This window comes from Pelodiscus sinensis, chromosome 1, assembly GCF_049634645.1.
Source record: "Pelodiscus sinensis isolate JC-2024 chromosome 1, ASM4963464v1, whole genome shotgun sequence".
NCBI classification, from domain to species: domain Eukaryota; kingdom Metazoa; phylum Chordata; order Testudines; family Trionychidae; genus Pelodiscus; species Pelodiscus sinensis.
In genome coordinates this window covers 206,600,403-206,625,697 of record NC_134711.1, presented here as the reverse complement: position 1 = coordinate 206,625,697, position 25,295 = coordinate 206,600,403, and the positions used below count along the sequence as shown (strand labels likewise).

The 25,295-nt window shown below is 41.6% G+C and overlaps 1 protein-coding gene across 1 annotated transcript in view; it reads left to right on the top strand.

Moving 5' to 3' along the window:
• The window catches only part of PHEX (phosphate regulating endopeptidase X-linked), a 214,720-nt gene extending 193,506 nt beyond the window's left edge, over positions 1-21,214 (top strand). Inside the window, exon 22 of the mRNA XM_075913320.1 lies at positions 21,124-21,214. Coding sequence (XP_075769435.1) covers positions 21,124-21,199 — 76 coding nt within the window. The 3' untranslated portion in view covers positions 21,200-21,214. The remainder of the gene's footprint in view (positions 1-21,123) is intronic.
• Positions 21,215-25,295: the final 4,081 nt, after the last annotated feature.

Genomic DNA, 25,295 nt, shown 5'->3' with positions numbered 1-25,295 from the left:
ACCCCCTGGAAGTTTGGCTGTAATCGAGTCATGCTTCTAGGGTCTCTGTCTTTACCTGATTTGAGTGAAACATCTTAGAGGTGATGTACCCAGAATTATGTGGAATCCATGCAGCATTGGTGGGAGTCAATGCAGAGCCCCTTTCAGTCCTGCCCTCGGGTATACGTGCATTCCCACATGGCAGCTGGGTTCCTGAGTGATCCATGGAAAATGACAATGGGTGAGGGGGTCAGAACTTGGGAAAATTCTGTCTTCTGCACATGGGTGACCAGACTGCCAGCATGAAAAATCAGGACTGAGGGCAGGGTAATAGTTGCCTACAGGAGAGATGACAGCCATGCTGGGTCTCTGGGCGACGTGTCTGGGGTGTGGTTTCACACTCCCAGAAGGGGTTGGCTAGGAGAGCCAGCCCTCAGTGCCACCAGGAGTATGCCATTCTGCTCGCCCCCCAGCCCTTAGAGCTGCCTGGAGCATGCTGTGTGGCACTCCGGTGGCAATTTAAAGGGGCTGAGACTCTGGGCACCTCTGCTGCCTCAGTAATGGCAGTACCAGGAATTACTGGGCCCCAGGACAGTTGCCCCTTTTGCCTGCCCCTGCCAGAAGGTCTGGTTGCCTATATAAAACAAAGTCTTTAAATCGAGATGGTCCTGATACCATTGGGATTTCTGGTCACCCTGTCTTCCAGCCACCACAGCCGAGGTTAGTGTGTGGTACGCAGGTTTCACGGAAGTACAAGACTATGAGTGCATGGGCATTAACATGGAAAGTGACTGAAAACAATTAACTCTTAGAGCATCACCTCCAATTTAAAGTTACAAATTATTGAAATAACAGTAGTCATGAGTGCCATTCCCTGCCTTTGCTATAAAGTGAGCTAACAATAACAAAATGCAGTCTAGAATACTTTCTTTCTGTCCAGTGTTGCACTTGTCTTAAGCCCCTGGATTCATTAGTGTATCCCCTTGTGCTTGCATATGTAAAGTGTGTATAGTGTCAGGGGATAACAACAGTAAAAAAATCTGCACCATCATTCTGATGGCCATTAAAACATGGTCACTGATCAAATCCCTTAATACACTGTGCTACTGCACTTGGTTTTAGAATGCACTTTGGAGAGGATTAACTGCAAAGCACATTAAAGCAAGGACATATCTCGCATTCTCAGCCACCTCAAATGGAATGTGAATTTTGCATACAGGAGGGAAGAAAAGGATTTTGACAGTGGAAGATGCTTATCTTTGCTTACCACAGGGAAGGCTGGACAGGATGCTGCCTGCCACTAGTTGACAATGACATTATCTGAACATCAGAGAAGCGGCTGAATGTCAGTATGCGATAAGCAGAGAGCACTTGCTTCTTATGCAGAGGCGCTCACTAAAAACACAAAAGAGAATATAGACAATGATTTTTACGTTCAAGTGGCCAAATATGTAGTCAAAATGCATATGCCATCCTTGTGTGCTAATTTTCTCAGTGTTCATTAATTGAAAATACAGGCAGTCCCCGGGTTACATGGATCCAACTTACATCGGATCCCTACTTACAAACGGGGTGAGGCAACCCCGCACTAGCTGCTTCCCTCCAGCAGACCAGGGAGACATGAAGCTAGCGCCTCTGCCCTCCAGCAGACCAGGGAGACGCAGAGCAGCGTTTCTCAGCAGACACCTCAGCTTGAGAATAAAGGACTGAGGGAAGTGAGATGTGGGAGAATAAAACTGAGCTCTGGAGAAATGTTTGGCTAGAGTTTCCCCTACAATATGTACCAGTTTCGACTTACATACAAATTCAACTTAAGAACAAACTTACAGTCCCTATCTTGTACGTAACCCGGGGACTGCCTGTATATGCTCCCTAATTTACTGTACTGATTTTATTAGTCTAGTGATATTTTCTGTAAGGCTATGTCTACACTGCAGCGCTATTTCAGGATATTGGAGGTATCCTGAAATAGCTATCCCACATCTTTTGAGCGCACCCGTTATTTCAAAATATAATAGGCTTGCTATTCCAATGTTCCTGTAAACCTCATTCCATGAGGAGTAAGGGACATTTCAGAATAGCAATTTATTTTGAAATAAGTGCTGTGTAGACAGCGCCAAATTTTGAAATAAGCCATTTTTGAAATAACATCGAAATAAGATTTGCAATTTGGGTATCTTATTTTGACCTACAGTTCAGTGTAGACACTGAAAAACTTTTCCAGAAAAACTTGCCAGATGTCTACACTGGCCACTTGAATTTCTCGAAAAGCACTGACCATCTCATGTAAGATTGTCAGTGATTTTCCGGAAATACTATGGTGCTCCCGTTCGGGCAAAAGTCTTTTTCTGAAAGACTTTTGTGCAAAAGGGCCAGTGTAGACAGCACAGTACTGTTTTCTGCAAAAAAGCCCCAATCGCGAAAATGGTGATCTGGGCTTTTTTGCGGAAAAGCACGTCTAGATTGGCCACGGACGCTTTTCCACAAAAAGTGCTTTTGCGGAAAAGCATCCTGCCAATCTAGACGTGCTTTTCCGAAAATGCTTTTAACGGAAAAATTTTCCGTTAAAAGCATTTTCGGAAAATCATGCCAGTGTAGACATAGCCTGAGTGTCTTGTTAAATACAGAGTTAGCTTTACTATGGAGCCTGCTGACCATTACTAAATACACTTTAAAAAAAAAAATCGAGGCCTGATCCAAAGACTATTTAAATCAGAGGAAATCAGATTAAACAAATGTAGTATCCAGGAAGTAATTAATGGATTTATGCCAGCTTCCTCTGGCATGAACCATGGGGAGGGAGAGGGTATGGACCTAGCCTTGCTAGGTCAGAAGACAGCTCTCTGTTGTAATGCACTCAGTGGACACAGCTACAAACATTGGTACTGCAGCCTAAAAGGGGCCTATTACCATGATCAGGAAATGGGCATAATTAACACATTCCTAAGAGGATCTACTCCTGGAGATTGATGGAGGCTCAAGGAGAAATTAAAGCTATTCCCAGGTATCAGAACCCTGTGAAGAAGTTTAACAAATGAAATACTGACAAGCCTCTTGTAAGGGGGTAGCTCACCTCTGGGCTGGATAGCATGGGTTAATTCAGTGTTTATTGCAAGATGAGCTTCACTTGAGAGGAATCAGGTGATTACAATGTGAAAGGCAGCAGGGAGCTGCAGGCAAGGTGTCCAGTGGAGACTGTCAAAGGTGGGGAGCCTGGCGATAAGGTGAGGAAATACATCCTACGTGTAGCTAAGGGGAGCAAGTTGAGCTCTGCAAGGCCCAAAGCGGGGAGTTAAAGGAGAGAAGATAAGCTGAAAATGTTTGTGGTTTTGCTGGACTTTTGAGTTCCCTCTCTGACAAGGATTACTGCCAGCCTGAGGAGAATTGGTAAAAAGTGGATTAAAGGATTGAGTTTAGACTGTCACTGGAGAGCACGTTTTTTAAAGGTGCTTGGACAAAGAGGAGACAGGTGTGATGGTTGCAGGGAGGTGCACAGGAAACAATAAGTTGTCCCATCCCCCATGCATGATACAACTGTCCCCCAACTGCCTCCTTTGTATGCATATCCTGGACCGCTTGGGAAAGAAATTTCTTGTCTACTGAAGTTCTGGCTAGGCAGTCACAGATGAGTTCACCTCTGATAAAGGATTATTAAAAATAAGGCTCCCTCAGGGTATCATCTTGTTGTTCAAACACTATATCAACAAGAATATCAGGAGTAAGGTGGATCCTAAATTACCTCTATTTCCTTGTCATGATTCACAGAGGTACCTTCCTGAGGGTGCTCTTCCAGTGTAATCCTTTGTCTTCCCTTTTCATAAATCTAGTCCAAATATGCCCCCCATCTTACAGCTTCTCACCTGTGTTGTCAGAATTTCTGGGGCTTGGGAAACATCTCCTCTTAAGGCCCAATTTTACTAGGGAGACTACGCATGCCAGATCATCTGAGGTATTCTCCCACTGTAGCTTTTGTGAGGCTGGTGAAGCAGCACCAAACAGATCCTAAAATGTTTCCACTCCTGTCCTGTGACAATAGACCAAGGTGAATTCTTTGAGACCCCTCCTTAGATCTCCTCTTCATGTTCTCCTGTCTGAAGTAGAGCATGGTTTTGTGTCAAGTGTGAATGCAAGAAATGATCCCTGGGTCAGTGTCTTATAAAATACTCCAAGGCTACGTCTAGACTGGCCACAAATTCCGGAAAAGGGATGCAAAGCAGGTAAGTCAGCATAGGAATAAGAGATCCTCCGGAAAAGGGCTTTATTCCGGAAGATCGCGCCAGTCTAGACGCTTTTTTTCCGGCTTTTCCCCAAGCTGGAAGAAAAGCGGCGGACATGTTTATTTAAATCCACGGGGGATATTTAATTCCCCTGCGGATTTCCCTATGCTGACTTACCTGCTTTGCATCCCTTTTCCAGAATTTGTGGCCAGTCTAGAAGTAGCCCAAGAGTTTAAAGTCTCTGTAGACTGACATCTAAGGAGACACTATGTCCACCAGTCCGGGGGCAGCAAGACCCTCGAGAAAGCCTGGTGACATCATTATCTCAGCAACGCAGCAGGGAAGCACTGAGGTTGTACTCAGGGATAGGAGCTCTCCCACTCTTGGAAGTGCTTCCCCTCTTCCTCTTTGATGGGAAGGGGATTTGGATCCTGCTATGACTGTTGTACTATGGGAGCTTCTTACTGCCCCATGTGCCCCTTTTGTAGTTAGGGTTGTCTCTCTGGCCATCCCACCTATATTGCCTCTTCAAGAAACTCAGTCTTCAGTAACCTGGTAAACTTAACCTTTTAATTCACTTTTCAGCAGCTTTCCTCAGGCTGGCAGCAGGTGGTGTCAAAAACAGTACTCAAAAGTCCAAAACAAACAATGTTTTTCAGGGCATCTTCCTATCTTCAGCTCCCACTCATAGCCTTTATCTAGCCAGGGCTCTGGAAGAGCCAAACATACTCTCAGTAGCTGTTCTCAGCTCCAGATAGTTCATGATCTTCCTGTTTCTGGCAGTCTTAGTTACTTTTTTTCAACCACACTCTTCCTATAGCTTTCTGATGCTTTTTATATTGGAATCACTTGATTCATCTTAAGTGGGGATAATCTTGTAGTCAGGTACATTTTAGCCCCAGGGTCTCCAGCCCAGAAGGAAGTCATCCCTTTATATACCCGTAAGGATGGTGTATTTTCTCATTCAAAGCTGTAAGGTGTTAGGCTCATCCACAGAAGTACAAATTGCAACTCCTTACACTAGGCAGGGGTGAATTTGGACATCTGTGTATGTATAAACGAGATTCATGGAGGACAAGACAAGATATTTCATTTTTAAATTTTGTTTTAACAATCAGTGGGTATTTCCTTAACATTGGAAATATAAAAATAATAAGACTTAGTTTAAACTGATCCCAAATGTTGTTAAACCTGTGTGGACCCATCTGATAGGATTGAAATACATGGCAATGCCTCCAGAACATAATATTAAAGTACTGGAATTTTTCTTTGGGTTTCTGTTCTTTAGCTTCTTCATAAAGTTTAAATCTGATCCTTCCACCCCATTCACAAGAAGCTTATAAACACATGTGCCCTGGGCTTTATGTTTTCATGTACACACATAGAAAAGCATCTGTCTTTAGTCTAGATTACTTATTTTAGATTAAGAAAAACAACAAAACTTTGAAAGTACCAATGTAAAGTCTAAGAGAGAAAGAGAGGTTGAGTGTGCATGCGAGAGAGAACATGAAGGGACTCACTTTGAAACCTTTTGCATGTGAAATGAAACACAAAATGCTAGTTGCCTGTGGGGCAGAAATGTTGGATAAGAACTGGATGTTTGAAAAGTAGAAAAATCAACACTAAATGACAGCTCTTTCAAAATCATGATGTACAAATCTGAGATTAAAAAGCACTTTGAAATTTATAAAACAATATGCAAGATATGTTCACTTTTTGCCAGTAATAGTCATTGTTTTATGTTTGTTGTTTAATTGCATAGAGTTGTGTTTTACTATATATAATAATAATAATAATAATAAAAAATAATTAATAAACAATTATTATCATTTATTTATTTATTATTTATTATCTGTTTATGTCATAGTAGTGCCTAGAGGTCACCAGTTAAGGACTGGGGCCTATAGTACAAGGCACTATTGTGCACACACACAGAGTTTCTTTTCCAAAGAGTGAATCTAGATGTAAGACACACGATAAGAAGCTGATAACAATCCCGGGAAGGAGGGTGAGGAAGAGAAAAGGGTCAGGATGATGAAGAGCATGAGTACTAATGAAGAGTTTTGCGTAGTGTAATAAGGAGTAGTTGCAACACACTAGGATTATGTCTACACAGCAGGGCTAAAGCCAAAATAAGTTATGCAACTTGAGCTACATCAATTGTATACACAGCAGGAAGTCCAAGGAACAGCCCACCTTCCTCTGACTTCCATTACTCCATGTAAAATGATGGTTATAGGAGTTGGAGTAAGAAGTCCTCCAGCTCGACATTATTTTGACATTATGTTGAAATAACCGCTTGTAGTGTAGACACGGACTATGTTATTTCTGAATAACATCAGTTATTCTGAAATAATGCTGCTTTGTAGATGAATCCCAGCTGTCTAATCAGTGTCAAATATATTTTAGTCATATGGAATCCAATTTTTTGGATACCATCTAGAATTGGTTTGCAATTTTCATTGCCATTATGTGTCTTCAGAATGTATTCTGTGAATCTGGATACTTAAGAATGTTTTTTGCTACATGTTTGAATTCTACTGATCAGCGTATGAGTGAAATGAGTGTATGTGAGGAAGACATATATAATGCTGCTCTACAGGTCAGATTTGCCTACATATGATAATAGCAAATTGATAATGACGCAATAAAAGTAGGTATTTTAAGACTGATGGATCTCACTGAGTGAAATCCTGGCCCTAGTGAAGTCAAAGGCAAAATTCCTATTGACTTAATTAGGGAAGGATTTCACCCTCTCGGTTTAATTGTTCTCTTACTTTTCAGATTTCCCTTTGTTCATTTTATCTAGCCTGCTTTACTCATAATTCATTTAAACAATGCTTTATATACACTTTTTAATCTGTTTACCTATACTGTCAAAGGTAGGCTTGCATTTTTTTTCTCTCTCCCCATCCTATCTCATTGCAGCTCTACAAGATTTTCTTTAGATGTATAAATATTCTTGTTTAAAAGATATGGCAGTAGTAAAATAGCCAATGCTTATTCTTACTGAGATATCAAAAAGTGATTGTTCTGAAAGGAACATTGTGAGTAATTAGTAGATGTTATCAATTACATTTGGGGTTGGATTTATCTGATATTTTTAATGCTTGATACATAGTTTTTAGTTAATTGGAGAATTTTCGCTTGCTCCATCTCCAATCAGCAGATTTTTATTTCAAAACCCACTGTGCATAAAATATTTGCTTTACTTCAAGGAAAGGAAACCCTGCCCTTTAAATAGATGTATTTCTTTTCAGGTAAGCAATATGATTTCACTATATGTGAAAGCATATAATGTACTATGTGTGCAGAAATATACTGAGAAAGCCACCCTATTCCTAGTGGTAGAGATGTAGCCGTGTTAGTCTGGGGTAGCTGAAGCAAAATGCAGGACAATGTAGCACTTTAAAGAATCTTGTTAGTCTTTAAAGTGCTACATTGTCCTGCATTTTGCTTCAGCTACCCTATTCCTACTAAGGGTATGTCTACACAGCAACATTATTTCGAGATAACTAGCGTTATTTCAAAATAATGTCAAAATATTGTCAAGCTGAAGGACTTCTTACTTTGACTCCTGTAACCCTCATTGTATGAGGAATAAGGGAAGTCGGAAGAAGAGTGCTCTTCCTTGGACTTTTTGCTACGTAGACAGTGCCTAAAGCCAAGTTAAGCTACTTCGATTTAAAATCAGGTCATGACCCACTTTGGGGTTCCCACCCAGAATTTGAGAACTGCCGGTCTAGGCTATATTTCCTTAGTTTGTTTATGAAAGTTTACAAATATTTAAATTTATCACATCAACTGCTTCGCCTATCCACAAGGCTTGCCATATTAAGTTAATTTGACATGATTTATTCTTGACTGTTACTTATCATCTTACTATTTTCTAGGTGCCTACTAATTAATTATTTGGTTATTTGCTCTATTATTTTTCTGGCTATCAAAGTTAAGCTGACGGCACTGTAATTCCTCTGGTCGTCTTTATTCCTCTTTTTATAGAGATACTGTATTGCCCCTTTCCTCTTGTCTGGACAAGGCATCTAACTTATATAAATATTCTTTAAGCTGCTCTTTCCTCATTTTTGTTTGCATTACTCCCCCCTTGTTAATATTCATTGTCTTGGGTATCTAGTCACCATTAACCTTTTCAGTGAAGACTGAAGCACAATACAAAATGAACACCTCATCTTTTTTGATGTAATCTGTTATTAACTCTCTTACTCTGCACAGTAGAGGACCTACATATTCCTTTATCTTTCCTTTGCTTCTAATGAATGTAAAGAACCTTTTCTTGTTGCCTTTTATGACCCTGACTAGATGTGACTCATTTTGTCTTTTCCTTAGTCTTTCTGATTTTTTTCCTACATGCTTGTGCTATTCTTTTCTATTGCTCCTTAGCATTTTGGCTATGCTTCCATTTTTTTTATTTTTGTAGGTCATAAAAGAGCTCATTCTCCCTATCTTTCTTTTGCATCAGGATAGTTTGAAGTTATGCCTTTAATGTTATCTCCTTGAGAAACTGCCAGCTCTACTGAACTTCTTTTTTCCTTAGATTTCCCTCCCAGGGGATCATACCTACTAGTTCTCTGAGTTAGTTAAAGTCTGCCTTTTTTGAAAACCATTATACTTTTTCTATTGCTCTCACTCCTTCCTTTTATAGAATCATAGAACACTAGAACAGGAAGGGACCTCGAGAGGTCACTGAGTACAGTCCCTTGCCCTCATGGCAGGACCCAGTACCATCTGGAAATCCCTGATAGAGGTCTATCTAACCTGCTCTTAAATATCACCAGAGATGGAGATTCCACAACTTCCCTAGGCAACTTATTTCAGTGTTTAACCATCCTGACAGTTAGGAACTTTTTCCTAATGTCCAACCTAAACCTCCCTTGCTACAGTTTAAGCCTATTGCTTCTTGTCCTAGCCTCTGAGGCTAGGGAGAACAATTTTTCTCCCTCCTCCTTTTAGATACCTAACAACTGCTATCATGTCCCCTCTCAGTCTTCTCCTTTCCAAACTAAACAAACCCAATTCCTTCAGTCTTCCTTCATAGGTCATATTCTTTAGATCTTTAATCATTCATGTTGCTCTTCTCTGGACCCTCTCCAATTTCTCCACATCTTTCTTGAAATGTGTGGCCCAGAACTGGACACAATACTCCAACTGAGGCCTAATCAGAACAGAGTAAAGCGGAAGAATGACTTCTCGTGTCTTGCTCACAACACTCCTGTTAATGCAATCCAGAATCATGTCTGCTTTTTTTGCAACAGCATCACACTGTTGACTCATCTTTAGCTTGTGGTCTACTACAACCCCTAGATTCCTTTCTGTAGACCTCCTTCCTCGACAGTCACTTCCCATTCTGTATGTGTGAGACAGATTGTTCCTTCCAAATGGAGTACTTTGCATTTGTCCTTATTAAACTTCATTCTATTTACCTCAGACCATTTCTCCAATTTGTCCAGATAAGAACATAAGAACGTAACATAAGATCATTTTGAATTATGACCCTATCCTCCAAAGCAGTTGCAACCCCTCCCTGCTTGGTATCATCTGCAAACTTAATAAGCGTACTCTCTATGCCAATATATAAATCATTGATTAAGATATTGAACAGAACCGGTCCCAAAACAGATCCCTGTGGAACCCCGCTTGTTATGCCCTTCCAGCAGGATTGTCAACCATTAATAATTACTCTCTGAGAACAGTTATCCAACTAGTTATGCACCCACCTTATAGTGGCCCCATCTAAGTTGTATTTGCCTAGTTTATTGACAAGAAGATCATGCAAGACCATATCAAATGCCTTACTAAAGTCTAAGTATGCCACGTCTACTGCTTCTGCCTTATCCACAAGACTCATTATCCTATCAAAGAACAAGATTTGTTCTTTAGAAATCCATGCTGGCTGTTCCCTATCACCTTATTATGTTCCAGGTATTTGCAGATGGCTGTGAATTCCTAATTACTTGCTCCATTATCTTTCCTGGCACAGAAGTTAAACTGACTGGTCTGTAGTTTCTCCCATTTCCCTTTTTATATATGGGCACTATATTTGCCCTTTTCCAGTCTTCTGGAATCTTTCCTGACTTCCATGATTTTTCAAAAATGATAGCTAAAGTCTCAGATACCTTCTCTATCAGCTCTTCGAGTATTCTAGGATGCATTTCATCAGGCCCTGGTGACTTGCAGACATCATTATATCATTTCATTATCACTTTCACCCAGATTTCTGGGCACCTTCATGTTGGTAAGAATCAAGTGTAAAAGGACTGTCCCCCTGGTTACTTCCTCCACTTTCTGAAACACAACGTGGTCCCCAATATATTCCAAGAACTTCTTGAAATTTTTGAGTTTTTCTATAGTACTTATCCATCAGATATCTGGGTAGTTGAAGTCCCCCATTACTACCAGGTCTTGTGCTTTGAATATTTTTATTTGTTCTGGAAGTGCCTCATTCAACTTCTCTTCCTGATTTGATAGTTTATAATAGACCGCTATCATGACATCATCTCTACTTTTTACATCTTTTTTTCTTTATCCGGAGACTCTTAACTGTCTCCCATCTCCTTCTGAACCTCAGAACAATTTTATATATTCTGGATGTATAATGCAACACCTCTCATCTTTTTACGCTGCCAGTCTTCCCTGAACAAATTTTACCCTTCTATACCAATATTCCAGTCATGAGAATTATCCCATCAAAACTCGATGATGCCAGTTAAGTTATAATTTAACTTATGTACTAATACTTCGAGTTCTTTCTATTTAAACATTTGTGTATAGACATATAGGATGCTGAGCAGATTCCCTGATTAATCGTATGTTGTTTATATGACCCTGTTGTAATTTGCCACATTCCTTACTCCAACATATTTAACCCTCCATAGGTGGTTGCCTTTTTATACTTACCTGTGGACTTTTGTCACTTACCTTCTTTGAATCTTTAATATAAAACCCTCCTAACTAGCTTGGTAAGTCAGTGCAGTTAGATACTCTTCCCCTTTTTGGTGAAATGACCCCATCTCTTCCCAGAAGACTTTCTAGAACAGCACCCAAGGGACAAGGAAGTCAGACCCCTCCCATTCACACCATCTGCACAGCCTTGCTGCATGTGACCTTGCCAGGCCCTTACCCTCAGTCAGAAGGATGGAACACAACCTGTACACAACCCCTGCACTCTAGCTCCCAAAGCCTTATAGTCACTACTGATCTATTAACGGTCATACCTAGCAGTACCATTAGTGCCCTCATGGGTGAGGAGCATAGGAAGTGATCAGAGAGATGTACGAGCCTCAGCAATAATGTTGTAGATGTGGGCTCCAGGCAGGCTGCACATCACATGAAGTTGGCAGATGGATCCCTCTGTTTCCCTCAGGAGGGAGTCCAAAGTGCAAATAGTACAAAGTCTTCATATGTGTGAGGTCATGCACATAAGGATTAATAAGAAAAGTTTCTGCCTCCACTGAAGGCTTATTGGTTGGGAAGAACAGAGTACCAGAAAGATGTGGGTACGTGTTCCAATTGAAAGGTAACCATGATCCACCCACATGATGCTGCCATGAAAAAGGCAAATGTGATCCTAGGATGTATCAGGTGAGGTACTTCCAGAAGTGACAGGGAAGTATTAATACCATTGTACCAGGTACTGGTAATACCTCCTTTGGAATACTGTGTACAATTCTGGTCAAGAATGATGAATTCAAACTGGCACACATGCAAAGAGTGGCTAAGATGACTAGAGGAATGGAGAATCTACCTTAAGACAGGAGACTAAAAGAGTTTGTCTTGTTCAATATAGCAAGATGAAGGCCATATGCTTGCTCCCTGTAAATATTTCAGGGTAATAAACGGCAGGGGGGATGACGAAGTATGTAAGCAAAAGGACAATGCTGGCACAAATACACCTGGGTATGAACTAGTTATTAATAAATTTAGGCTGGAAACTCAGAGCAGGTTTCTAACCATCAGAAGTGAGGTCCTAGAACTGTCCCTCAATAGGATAGTAGGGGAAATAACACTAGCTTTATGATGGAAATTTGATACATTTATGAATGGGATTGTATGATGGGAATGCCTTGATAGCTGGACTCCCTTCCAGTTCTAAATGCCAACATAATATGAAAAGTAGCAGAGATCTTAAGATAACATGTTTACAGTGCAGATCAGTGATACTCAGTCTTGCAAAGGTGAAGGTGTGCTTTGCTGGTCTATAATCTTAAAGTATTTTGCCGACTTTGGCCCAGTTGCTTTCCCATGCGTAGCATACCGCAGTGAGTCAAGGGGAGAGAGAAACTCTGTGGTACTTCCTCCATACTCTTTTGTCCCAAGATCCCCCATAGAGAAAGCAGTGAGATGAGTTTCCCAGCTTCTTGGGTTATCTGATCATTTATCATCTACCTGTACATCCTCCATTGGCTCGGCTCTTGTATAGCCCAGATACAAATTGAAGACCTAGTGCTTAATAGTGAATCATATGGGTGGACTGCTGCACCCTCCACCCCAATGGGACTCTGTGTGGATGAAGAATTTCTCCAGCACATTACACAATGCAGAATCTGGGCCTAGAACTGGTCTCTTGGCCAGATGGTGATACCACACTGAGATTTAAACCACAATTTCCAGCACCAGTTTGCTTAGTTGGATCAAACATATTATCTCCTCTTCTTAGTTCACTGCATATAGAAGGGAAATGAGGGCTGCCTCTGTCTCTGTCCCCATTCCCAGTTCCTGGGAGATTGGAAGGAATTCTAGCTCTTTAGGATGAAGGTCCTTAGTGAGCTTTTTGGATAAATGAGCTCAACTTGTAATAATTAATACCAAAGGGCCATTAGGAATCATTTTCATCCTTGCTCCTTTGATCTAAACCCTCTTGGAATCAATTATAGCATTTAAAACCTACTAAAGAGGAGGAAGAGGTGGATTACCCAAGCCCAAGTGCCTGGAGGATGTATCCTCCTGAAAAGGATTTCAATCTCGATGAGGCTGCATCTTGTGAAGTCATTCACATTTGTGCAAAGGGGATCTAAAATACCCCTATTTTGGAGGATGAATATACTATTACTGGCTCCTGGCCTTCAGAGGAGAATACCCATGGGAGGAGAGTGCCTATGATGTGAGGGTATATTAGGTGGTTCCAAGATCATTCCATACAGAAATGTTTATATATTTAAAAAAACAACCTCAAGTAGCCAGTCAATCAATAATAAAATGTATCCGATGATTTTAACACAGAGCCATTTTATAAAAGTCCCAAACCACCTCTGTCTTGTTCAACCAAAAGAAAAAACAAACCAACCCCAAACCCACCTACCTTTGCTACAAAATCCTCTCTTGGGAATGACTCTACTATAAACAACTAAAGTGAGGCTTCTTGACAGTGTTGCTAATTCTCAAAATTTTAACTCTCATGGAGTTTTTCTTATAGCACCAGCCCCTGGCATTAAATGCTTAAATTGGAATGCTAGATACCACTGAAAACAAAAAAAGTTTCTGAAAAATGTGACCCATGTCCACCCTCAGACTTGAATGCCAAATAAAAAGATCCTTTACATTTATTATTCTTTTTAAAAATTCATTATTTTTAAGCCAAGTGTGATTTTTCAAGGTCTGACTCATGATTTTTGAATGCTTTGGGTAGAAATACTGTTAATTACAAGCCAAATCCTTATGAAGCACAAGGCAGTTAGGTCCTTTTATTACTCATATCCAACTAGGTCCAACCTTTAGGGCTTGTCTCCACTCTTAGGACATCACATTGTGGCAATCAATCCACCAAGGAATGATTTAACAGGTTAAGTGAAGACCTGCTAAATCAACCACAGATTGCTCTGTTGACTCCAAAATAGGATGCATAAGATAAGTCCAAGGGAGAGTTTCTCCTATTGATCCCACACAGAGTAGACACTGCAATAAATCAACCTAGGCTACATCAACTTCAGCTATATTATTCGTGTAGCTGGAATTATTAAATTAGGTTGACTTAACCCTGTTTTATAAACCTGCCCTTATCCAAGTGGGATGGAGCTATTGTTTTAATTTTTCAGTCTTGCATATGCCTATTCTGCCAGTGTGCCTGCTGTTGCAACTGCACAGAGAGAGAAAGCACTTTCTTTTGTGCTGCCATCCTGTTGCTTATGGGAGCAGGACCAGGGGCTCCAAGCAAAGATAATGTCACTAAAGCATGTGGACGAACTTGCCAGCCCGCTGTAGATCAGATCTGAAGAGGGCTCTGGCAGACACGCACTAGCCAATGGCTCCCTACCTCCTCTCCCCACTATAACATAGACACACAAAAGCAATCATAGCTAAGTCCCCTATGTATTTCTAATCACTCTGAGACTAGGAGAATATTTTTCTTTGTGACTCTGTCATGAGATTGCCATGATTCAGAGATGATAGTTCTTTTTTTTCCTATTTTGTAAGTGATCTAAAAAGAAATTACCACTGGCTTCCCCTTTACCCACTCTTCCACTTCTCTCTCCCCCTCCACCTTCTCCTGAAATGAGCGGCACTGACATAAGCAAAATTGCCAAGTGACAATGATCTGAAGTAGCCTGGCTCTATATATGAAACTGAGAAATAAATGGAAATTGAAGCCTTTGCTTTTATCAGTCTGCAGGCAGCTGGATCCCTTGTTTCATATAACAGAAGAACCCTACTTCTACTATTTTGCAATAGATGTGGTCACTAAGAATAGATGCTGCAAGTTCCAGTGACAGGTTTTAGTGCTGTCTCTTGAGAAAGAGCAGGCAATCAACAGTCCATCAAGTTAAGAATCTAAGAGGATAAAGACAGCCTAGTAGACACAGGACTAGCATATTGACTAGCTGTCTCTTTACTGTTCATTTAGGTTCCATTGCTGTTAAAGGTAGGTTTTTTTCTTTTCTTCCTTTTAATATACCTCACCCCACTGATATATGATGCGTCCTTAAGTATGTTGCTCATTTTAGGTTTAAATCTTTGCCCATCAGTGAAGTAAGCCTTAATTAGTTTCAGCAAATTCAAGATTACACAGTTTGATGGGAAAGGCTAGGGTACAATATGGAAGTTATTAAATAATAATCCCTTTTCATTTATGTAGCACAGTACACGTTTAAAGTACTTTACTATTAACTTTGTTAATCTTCACAACATCAATGTGAGAAAGCTGGGTGATTCTTAGCGTGGCTATTTCTGGGTGGTGAAATGGTTTTAGTCACAGGTTTAAAAGAAATTCAATGAGAGGGATATTTATGGTTTGCTTGATTGGAGCATTCACTTCTAGAATACTCAGACATTAGCTTCCTGTGGATAGTGTGATAATGAGGCTGGAGTGTATTTTGCAACTCTCACTGCTTCTGCCTTGCCAGAATTGTCGGACAAAATGCATCCTATGACTACCTGTTTTTAAATGCAAAGAGTGACTTGGCTTAGTGTGGGTGTGCAAAGTGCCTGTCACACTCTTGGGTGCTTAATAAACAGATAAAATAATAATAATTGCTCAGTTAGGCAAGGCGAGAACGGACACCAGATTGCTTTTGCTCAGTTATGTTGCCTAGGAAACATCAACCTGTGATAGCCACATATTTAGTAAAGCCATTTTAGTTTGTGTCTCTGAGAAAACAGTGAGAAAAACATTTCAGTGTAAAAGATTTTGAGCCAAAATCCCCAGTCACCTTGACACAATCAAGTTTAATTCAATGATTAAGTCACTTTGTAGTCACAAGGGTGGGGGGCCTGGAAGTAGGGTTCTGCTGCACCCTATGTTTGAAGAGGTTTGCATCATAAGGAATGTTTACAGTTTTTTTCAAGGTTTCAGCATCCCTCCACTGTAAAAAATATTCCACTATTTGGAGATTCCATTTCGCTTTCCTTGTCTTTGCCTAAATACCTTTGAGAATCTAGACCTTAGTGTCTCTGTTTCTCGGATGTTCATTCGTAAAAGGGAGCTAACACATCCCTAACTTACAGGGGTGTTCTGAGGATAAAATCACTGAAGAGTGTAGTATCTATACTCAGATACTACAGCGGGGGCGAGTATAGAAGGACTGCAGGAGCAATTGCAAAGCTTCAGGGGAATCAGAAACTGGAAAAAAAACCCATCATTCTAAAGTAACAAAAGCTGCAATTAAAAAAACAAAAACCACCCACCAAGGAAAGCAGTTTAGAAGGTTGCTGTAGGCACACAACTCATGTCTACAAGGAAGAGCTAAACTATCTTTTGTACTTTAACAAGGACTTGATTAAAGTTACTAGAGCAAAAAACCGTTGTTGTCATTATTAATTTAAAAAAAAAACCCACCAAACTTCAGTGAAAGAAGTAATGTGTGACTGTAGTATTTCAAAGGGGAAAAAATAAAATGGTAAAGCCCATGGTGTCTGTGTGTTCGCGTGTGTGTGATACCAGTCCCATATTCACTAACTGGAAGGAAAGTGACAAATAATTTTGGAATAAATCTATCTTTCTATCTAGAGATCCATCATTATAGTATGTGAGCCCCTCCAGGGAGCTAAAAGACTAATTGTGTGCTCTGCTTTTGCTGATGGTGAGAGCTAGTTTTTGGTTTTTCTCTTAGGCTACATTTAAAGACTGCCACTTTTTTTGGAAAAAGGTATGCAAATTGCACTTTGCAATTTATGTACCTTTTTCTGATTGTTTTGACTGACAGTGGAACGAGGTGTACCGGTAGTTCGGAATAGGAATCCTAGTTCGAACTACCTAGTTCGAGCCCCGTGTAGCCGCGCTGCACGGGGTTCGAACCAGCGGGGTTTTAAAAATGGCAGCTCCCTGCTTATGCAAATGAAGCTCGGGAAATTCAAATCCCGGGCTTCATTTGCAAGTGCGGTATGCATACATTACCCCGCTAGTTCGAACTAGGAGGGTAGTGTAGACATACCCTAAGATACTTAAAAACCTCTATCATGTCCCCTCTCAGTCTTCTCCTTTCCAAATTAAATGAGGCCAATTCTTTCAGTCTTCCTTCATAGGTCATTTTTTCTAGATCTTTAATCATTCTTGTTGCTCTTCTCTGGTCACTTTCCAATTTCTCCACAACTTTCTTGAAATGTGGTGCCCAGAACTGGACACAATACTCCAATTGAGGCCTAATCAGCGCAGAGTAGAGCGGAAGAATGACTTCTCGTGTCTTGCTCACAACACTCCTGTTAATGCATCCCAGAAATATGTTTGTATGTTTTGCAATAGTGGCACACTGTTGGTTCATATTTAGCTTGTGGTCCACGATGACCCCTAGATCTCTTTCTGCAGTATTACTTTGTAGATAGTTGCTTCCCATTCTGTACGTGTGAAACTGATTGTTCCTTCCTAAGTGGAGTACTTTGCATTTGTCATTAAATTTCATCTAATTTACATCAGTTCCTATGTTCCCAGTCATCTGAGGGGAGCTACCATATTCTGAGCCAGCTAAAGCTTTCTTGGAGCATTGGTATCTTTTATAAATATGGGGCCTGCAACAGTCAATCACATTATCCGAGAATAATCACAAATGAAATACTGGAAGTTAATGTTCTGAGAGGTTAAACACTGAAGCCAGATCTGAGTCTGACAGGGTGAGGGAAAGCCTGCTACAGATGGACACAGGCTTGCTTCCCCTCCCCACCTTCCATATGCAGTGAAGAATTTATGAAGATAAGAACATAAGAATATAAGAATGGCCATACTGGGTCAGACCAAAGGTCCATCCAGCCCAGTATCCTGTCTGCCAACAGTGGCCAATGCCAGGTATCCTAGAGGGAGTGAATCGAACAGGTAATGATCAAGCAATCTCTCTCCTGCCATCCATCTCCACCATCTGACAAACAGGCTAGGGACACCATTCCTTACCCATACTGGCTAATAGCCATTTATGGACTTAACCTCCATGAATTTATCTAGTTCTCTTTTAAACCCTGTTATAGTCCTAGCCTTCACAACCTCCTCAGGCAAGGAGTTCCACAGATTGACTATGCACTGTGTGAAGAAGAACTTCCTTTTATTTGTTTTAAACCTTCTGCCCATTAATTTCATTTGGTGGCCCCTAGGTCTTATATTATGGGAACAAGTAAATAACTTTTCCTTATTCACTTTCTCCACACCATTCATGATTTTATATACCTCTATCATATCCCCCCCATCAGTCTCCTCTTTTCCAAGCTGAAAAGTCCCAGTCTCTTTAATCTCCCCTCATATGGGACCCATTCCAACCCCCTAATCATTTTAGTTGCCCTTCTCTGAACCTTTTCTAATGCCAGTATATCTTTTTTGAAATGAGGAGAGCACATCTGTACGCAGTATTCGAGATGTGGGGAGTACCATGGATTTATAAAAAGGCAATAAGATATTCTCCGTCTTATTCTCTATCCCTTTTTTAATGATTCCTAACATCCTGTTTGCTTTTTTGACTGCCGCTGCACACTGCGTGGATGTTTTCAGAGAACTATCCACGATGACTCCAAGTTCTCTTTCCTGATTAGTTGTAGCTAAATTAGCCCCCATCATATTATATGTATAGTTGGAGTTATTTTCTCCAATGTGCATTACTTTACATTTATCCACATTAAATTTCATTTGCCATTTTGTTGCCCAGTCACTTAGTTTGGCGAGACCTTTTTGAAGTTCTTCACAGTCTGCTTTGGTCTTAACTACCTTGAGCAGTTTAGTGTTGTCTGCAAACTTTACCACCTCACTGTTTACCCCTTTTTCCAGATCATTTATGAATACATTGAATAGGATTGATCCTAGGACTGACCTTTGGGGAACACCACTAGTTACCCCTCTCCATTCTGAAAATTTACCATTTATTCCTACCCTTTGTGTCCTGTCTTTTAGCCAGTTCTCGTTCATGAAAGGATCTTCCCTCTTATCCATGACAACTTAATTTACTTCAGTGCCTTTGGTGAGGGACCTTGTCAAAGGCTTTCTGGAAATCTAAGTACATTATATCTACTGGATCCCCCATGTCCACATGTTTGTTGACCCCTTCAAAGAACTCTAAGGCTGTGTCTACATTGGCACCCCTTTCCGGAAAAGGGATGCTAATGTAGACTTCAGAATTGCAAATTCTGCGGGGGATTTAAATATCCCCCACGGCATTTGCATTTACATGGCTGCCGCTTTTTTCCGGCTTGGGGATAAGCCAGAGAAAAGCGCCAGTCTAGACATGATTCTCTGGAAAATAACCCCTTTTTCGGAGGATCTCTTATTCCTACTTTCTTATTCCTCCTCGTGGAACGAGGTGTACCGGTAGTTCAGAATAGGAAGCCTAATCCGAACTACCTAGTTCGTGCCACGTGTAGCCGCGGGCACGGAGTCCGAACTAGCGAAGGTTTAAAAATGGCAGCACCTGGCAAATTCAAATCCCGGGCTTCATTTGCAACGCCGGTTGCCTATATTAACCACCCTAGTTCGAACTAGGGTGGTTGTGTAGACATACCCTAATAGATTAGTAAGACATGATTTCCCTTTACAGAAACCATGTGGACTTATACCCAACCAATTATGTTCTTCTGTGTGACTGACAATTTTATTCTTTACTATTGTTTCAACTAACTTGCCTGGTACTGATGTACAGACATACCGGTCTGTACTTGCCGGGATTGCTTCTAGAGCCCTTTTTAAATATTGGCGTTACATTAGCTATCTTCCAGTCATTGGGTACAGAAGCTGATTTAAAGGATAGGTTACAAACCATAGTTAATAGTTCCACAATTTCACATTTGAGTTCTTTCAGAACTCTTGGGTGAATGCTATCTGGTCCCAGTCACTTGTTACTGTTAAATTTATCGATTAATTCCAAAACCTCCTCTAATGACACTTCAATCTGTGACAAGTCCTCAGATTTGTCACCTACAAAGGACAGGTCAGGTTTGGGAATCTCCCTAACATCCTCAGCCATGAAGACTGAAGCAAAGAATTAATTTAGTTTCTCCGCAATTACTTTATCGTCTTTAAATGCTCCTTTTGTATCTCAATCGTCCAGGGGCCCCACTGGTTGTTTATCAGGCTTCTTGCTTCTGAGGTACTTAAAAGACATTTTGTTATTACCTTCTGAATTTTTGGCTAGCTGTTCTTCAAACTCCTTTTTGGCTTTTCTTATTACATTTTTACACTTAATTTGGCAGTGTTTATGCTCCTTTCTATTTACCTCACTAGGATTTAACTTCCACTTTTTAAAACATGTATTTTTCTCTCTCACTGCTTCTTTTACATGGTTGATAAGCCACGGTGGCTCTTTAGTTCTTCTGCTATGTCTTTAAATTTGGGGTATGCATTTAAGTTGGGCCTCTATTATGGTATCTTTGAAAAATGTCCATACAGCTTGCAGGGATTTTACTTTAGTTACTATACCTTTAATTTCTGTTTAACTAACCTCCTCATTTTTGCATAGTTCCCCTTTTTGAAATTATATGCCACACTTTTGGGCTGCTGAGGTGATCTTTCCACCACAGGAATGTTAAATGTTGTTATATTGTGGTCAGTATTTCCAAGTGGTCCTGTTACAGTTACCTCTTGGACCAAATCCTGCACACCACTCAGGATGCCAAAGTTATCCACTTAACCATCTGTGAACGCAGACAAAGGAGAAAGGAAATTTTCAAAATGCTTCCTCCTTCCCACTAGCAGCAGTCATGTAAAAGTTCAGCATGGTTCACAGGGGTTTGGCCAGGTTTCCATCTGGCCTTGATTAGTGTCAGAAACATGGGTCAGTTCATTTTCTGCTCATTTCTTGACCTACCCACCAGAAGTAAAGATGAGACCAGATGTTGAACATTCATAACAAAGCTCAGGGTACAAAAGGAAATCCACAGGCAATTCAGCCTTAGGATTTGATTGCTTTTGGTATGCCTTGAACAGGCTACAACCATCCTAATAATTTTCAATACATTTCAAATAACGTACCTAGTTTCCCAACCCTTGAAGAGCAATTATCATTTCTTTTTGTAGGTACAATTACATTTCCAATTGTCACCATTTGGCAACAGCTATGAGGTTGCTCCAAGAGGAAAGTGAAAATCAATAACGAACAAATTTGTCTCCCTGGCGCCAGCATAATTTGGAGGGAGAAATGAGTTAACAATCTTGTGCCAGAAGCAGTAATGAAAATCAAACACATCATCCATGTTGAGGTTAAAAGTGGAAAGTCAGAGCTAGCGCTGTCAGGACATGGCTACATTGCAATGTAAGGTGAGCATTATTTGGGACTAAATTCAGCTGATATTCTGCAAGGTCCAGAACCTGCTTGGTTTTTGGCAAGTGTCCTTTTCCCTTTACACTTTCTGACCTCTGATAGGTCACTTTTCTTGCTGATGTTGCTCATTCCTTGCAGGCTTTCTGTTTTCCTTTAATAACCTCTGTGAGATGCTTGTTCAGCCAGTTTGGTTTGCAACCTTTCCCTATGAATTTTTCACCTAATTTTGGATGCTGGTGTAACCCCTGTGATGCTGTATGGAATGTGGGAGACACTTTATGATATTATTGGTGCCAATACTATAAACCTGAAATGAATTGTGCCAGATATGCCAGGTACAGTAACATTGTGAAAATGTTATAATTTGCCAAGTGTGGTAATATTGTTTCTATGTTTCTATCACCTTTGTATCATAAGTATAGATATGAATGGTAAATCTGTATGTCCAAACTTGTGCCGTGTTTCTGGGTGACACTCCCAGACAGAGGGCATCAGCACTACCTTGACTGTTCGATGGCTCATCAAGAATCATCAGCTGTACAATGAACCCATTGAAAAAGCCAGGGACTACACCTTACGAGTGAACAAGCCATGTAGGAGTACCAGGGCTTTTCTATATTATATGCAGTGACACTTGTGTTTGGGACAAAAGAAGTACAAACCACATGGCAAAAGTTTATAAAAGGCAGCTGCAACATCTCCATATTCTCTTCATTGCATCCATGCTGTGGATGTGGTCCAGAGGGACCTGCAAGCCAGCAAACATGTCAATACTGGTAAGAAACTAATATATGTACTTTGAAGTATCTGACTTATTTATCATTAACATTTCTTTCTTTCTTTCTTTCTTTCTTTCTTTCTTTCTTTCTTTCTTTCTTTCTTTCTTTCTTTCTTTCTTTCTTTCTTTCTTTCTTTCTTTCTTTCTTTCTTATAAACCTATGGGACTAAAGGATTGGCTGGCAGTGAGGTATTTTGAGTACAATCCAAACTAATATTGGCCTGGTAATGTGGCTGGCCTTTTGGGGTCAGAAGAACATTTTGTACAGTGAGTGAAGTTTTTTAAAATAACTTCTCACTGTATTGCACTTTTGGGAGCCTGAGAACTGGGATGCAGGTAAGGCGGCGGTGTGATTTTTTTTTTACCTTCTTGATGTCAAGTGCAAGGGGTCAAGAGTATCATTTGTGACTGGTTAGTGAGTTAACTCCAGTTTAACTATCAGTTTAATCTGCTCTCCTGTTGCAGCCTACTCTGACTGCGGTCATTTCAGTGATGGCTACCCCCAGATTCACCCATCCACAACCTCCCTTGGGGTTTAACTGCCCAAACCCCTTTAAAACCTTGCCTTGAGGGAGAAGAAGAACTGATGGTTCCAAGAGGAGGAAAGGCTGGATGTGGGAGGAGTATGGAGGGAAGGAGAATGCTGTGTGTGTCTGTATCTCTAGATAGAGTAGGGTGACAGCAAACAGGCCATAACATAGCAAAGGATCCAAGAACCAGCCTAATGTCTGGGAGAGATAGAGTGGCCAATCTGTGAGGCAACAGGACAGGAGACAGGAGCACTGAGCCAAGGTGGAATCACTGGAACTGGACCCAGTATCATTGCTGTTCAGCATTGCCAGCTCTTCCAGGTTAGCCAGGAGTCTACCAAAATTGGTCTCAATCTCCTGGGAACTACTAAAAGCAACCTGGGAAATTTTAATAGGCCAAAAATCCAGTCAGCGGTGCAACAGGGCTAAGGCAGGCTCCTTACCTGCTGTGGCTCTGTGAATCCTGGAAGTGAGTGCCCTGTCCAGCTTCTAGGTGTAGAGGTGGCCAGAGTGTCTCCGTGTGCTGCCTCTGGGCCCCACTCTGAGCACCAAATCCACAGCTCCCATTAGCTGGGAACTGAGGACAGTGAGAGTTTGGAAGGCAGTGCCTGCTGTCAGGAGCAGCGCATGGAACCATCTGGGCACCCCTACACCTAGAAGCTGGACATGGCAGCCACTTCTAGGAGTTTCACAGAGACACAATAGGTAGGGAGCCAGCCTTAGCCCTTTTGCACCACTGAGCCTAGGAGCAGGACATGGCACTACTTCTGGGGGTCACGCATGATAAGAACCAGCTGGCCCTGCCAGAATCCTCTCCTACACCTCAACTCCTTCCCAGAGCCTGCATCCTACCCCCCTACTAGCCAACTCCCTACCACGACCAGAACCCCCTTGGCATTCTGAACTGCTTAGTCCCCGGCTTGAGCCCCCTCCTGCAGCCCAAATCCCTCATTCTTGTCCCTACCCCAGTGTTCACACCCACAAGCACCCTCATCCCCTCCCATATCCCAGAACCCCCTCTACAGCCACTCATTTCTGTTCGCACCCCAGACTCTGCACCCCATGTCAGAAGCCTGCCCCCTCCAGCATCCCAAGCACCTATCCCAGTTCAGGGTGAAAGTGAGTGAGGGTGGAGAGCATGAGTAATGAAGGGAGGGGGAATGGAGTGAGCTGGGGATGGGGCCTCAGAGGGGGTCAGGGAAGAGGGCAGGGCAAGGGTCTTGGGGTCTGTGTGATTAGAAAGTTGGGAACCCTACCGCCCAGAGCCATATGGGGTTGTGAGAATTGGGGCTTATGACTTTGCACTGACTCTTACACTGAAAACCTGTCCTCATGTTGCACAGCCCTCCTGAGCCTTTCCTTTTGCCTTGCAGCATATTTTCCCCCTTGCATTAAGTCTTTCTGGGTATGTCTACACTACCCTCCTAGTTCGAACTAGGAGGGTAATGTAGGCATACCGCACTTGCAAATGAAGCCCGGGATTTGAATTTCCCGGGCTTCATTAGCATAAGCGGGGAGCCGCCATTTTTAAATCCCCGCTGCTTCGAACCCCGTGTAGCGCGGCTACACGGGGCTCGAACTAGGTAGTTCGGACTAGGTTCCTATTCCGAACTACCGTTACTCCTCGTGAAATGAGGTGTACCGGTAGTTCGGAATAGGCACCCTAGTCCGAACTACCTAGTTCGAGCCCCGTGTAGCCGCGCTGCACGGGGTTCGAAGCAGCGGGGATTAAAAAATGGCGGCTCCCCGCTTATGCAAATGAAGCCCGGGAAATTCAAATCCCGGGCTTCATTTGCAAGTGCGGTATGCCTACATTACCCCGCTAGTTCGAACTAGGAGGGTAGTGTAGACATACCCTCTCTCTTTGGTACTCACCCCACTTGTCTGTCCCAAGCACAACCTCAACTACAAGTTCATCTTAGAAATGACTCCTCTTGGCATGGTCTGGGATGGTGTGCTGGCTGGGCTGCCTGCTGGAAGCTGTGAAATATTGCAGCCTGTAGAGGTGAAAGGATCTGGGCCAGGACAAGGCACAGATGGTCATTGTCTGTAATAGCTCTCTGCAGGAGCATGGGGGGAAGCCTTGTGGAATTTCCAGGGTGTCAAATGAAAAATGACACTTTTCCAAACTGAACGTCAGTATATTGTGAGAGGGATGTTTAAGACTCCAGAAGCTTCCTGGACAGCTAAGTTAACCAGAGTGAAAGAATTGCAAGACACAATGGTATGTTAAAAAGCCAAATCTGGTTTTTGCGGTTTAGAAAATTTCAGAACTACTTGGGTTTAAGGTAAGGGGGTGGGATGAGAGTGGCTATTACAAAAGCTTTTTGTTATCTATGAACTATCTTTAACTAGATTTGTAAACTGACAAGATTTGTAAATGGAACACAATTACACCTCTGTCACTCTCCACACAGTCTGCTGTTTCTACATGGCCTGACAGACTATTGAGTGGTTACATCACAAACTTAAGGGCATGGCAATGTAAGGGTCAGCGATGGCCTCAGCAAAAATCTGTGCCTTTCCAGGAAAGATATGCCATAATCGTGTTCTTCACTGTTTGCATTTCCTGAATGCCATGTGGTAGTGGTGGTGGAGGGGAAGTCAAGCCACTGATGAC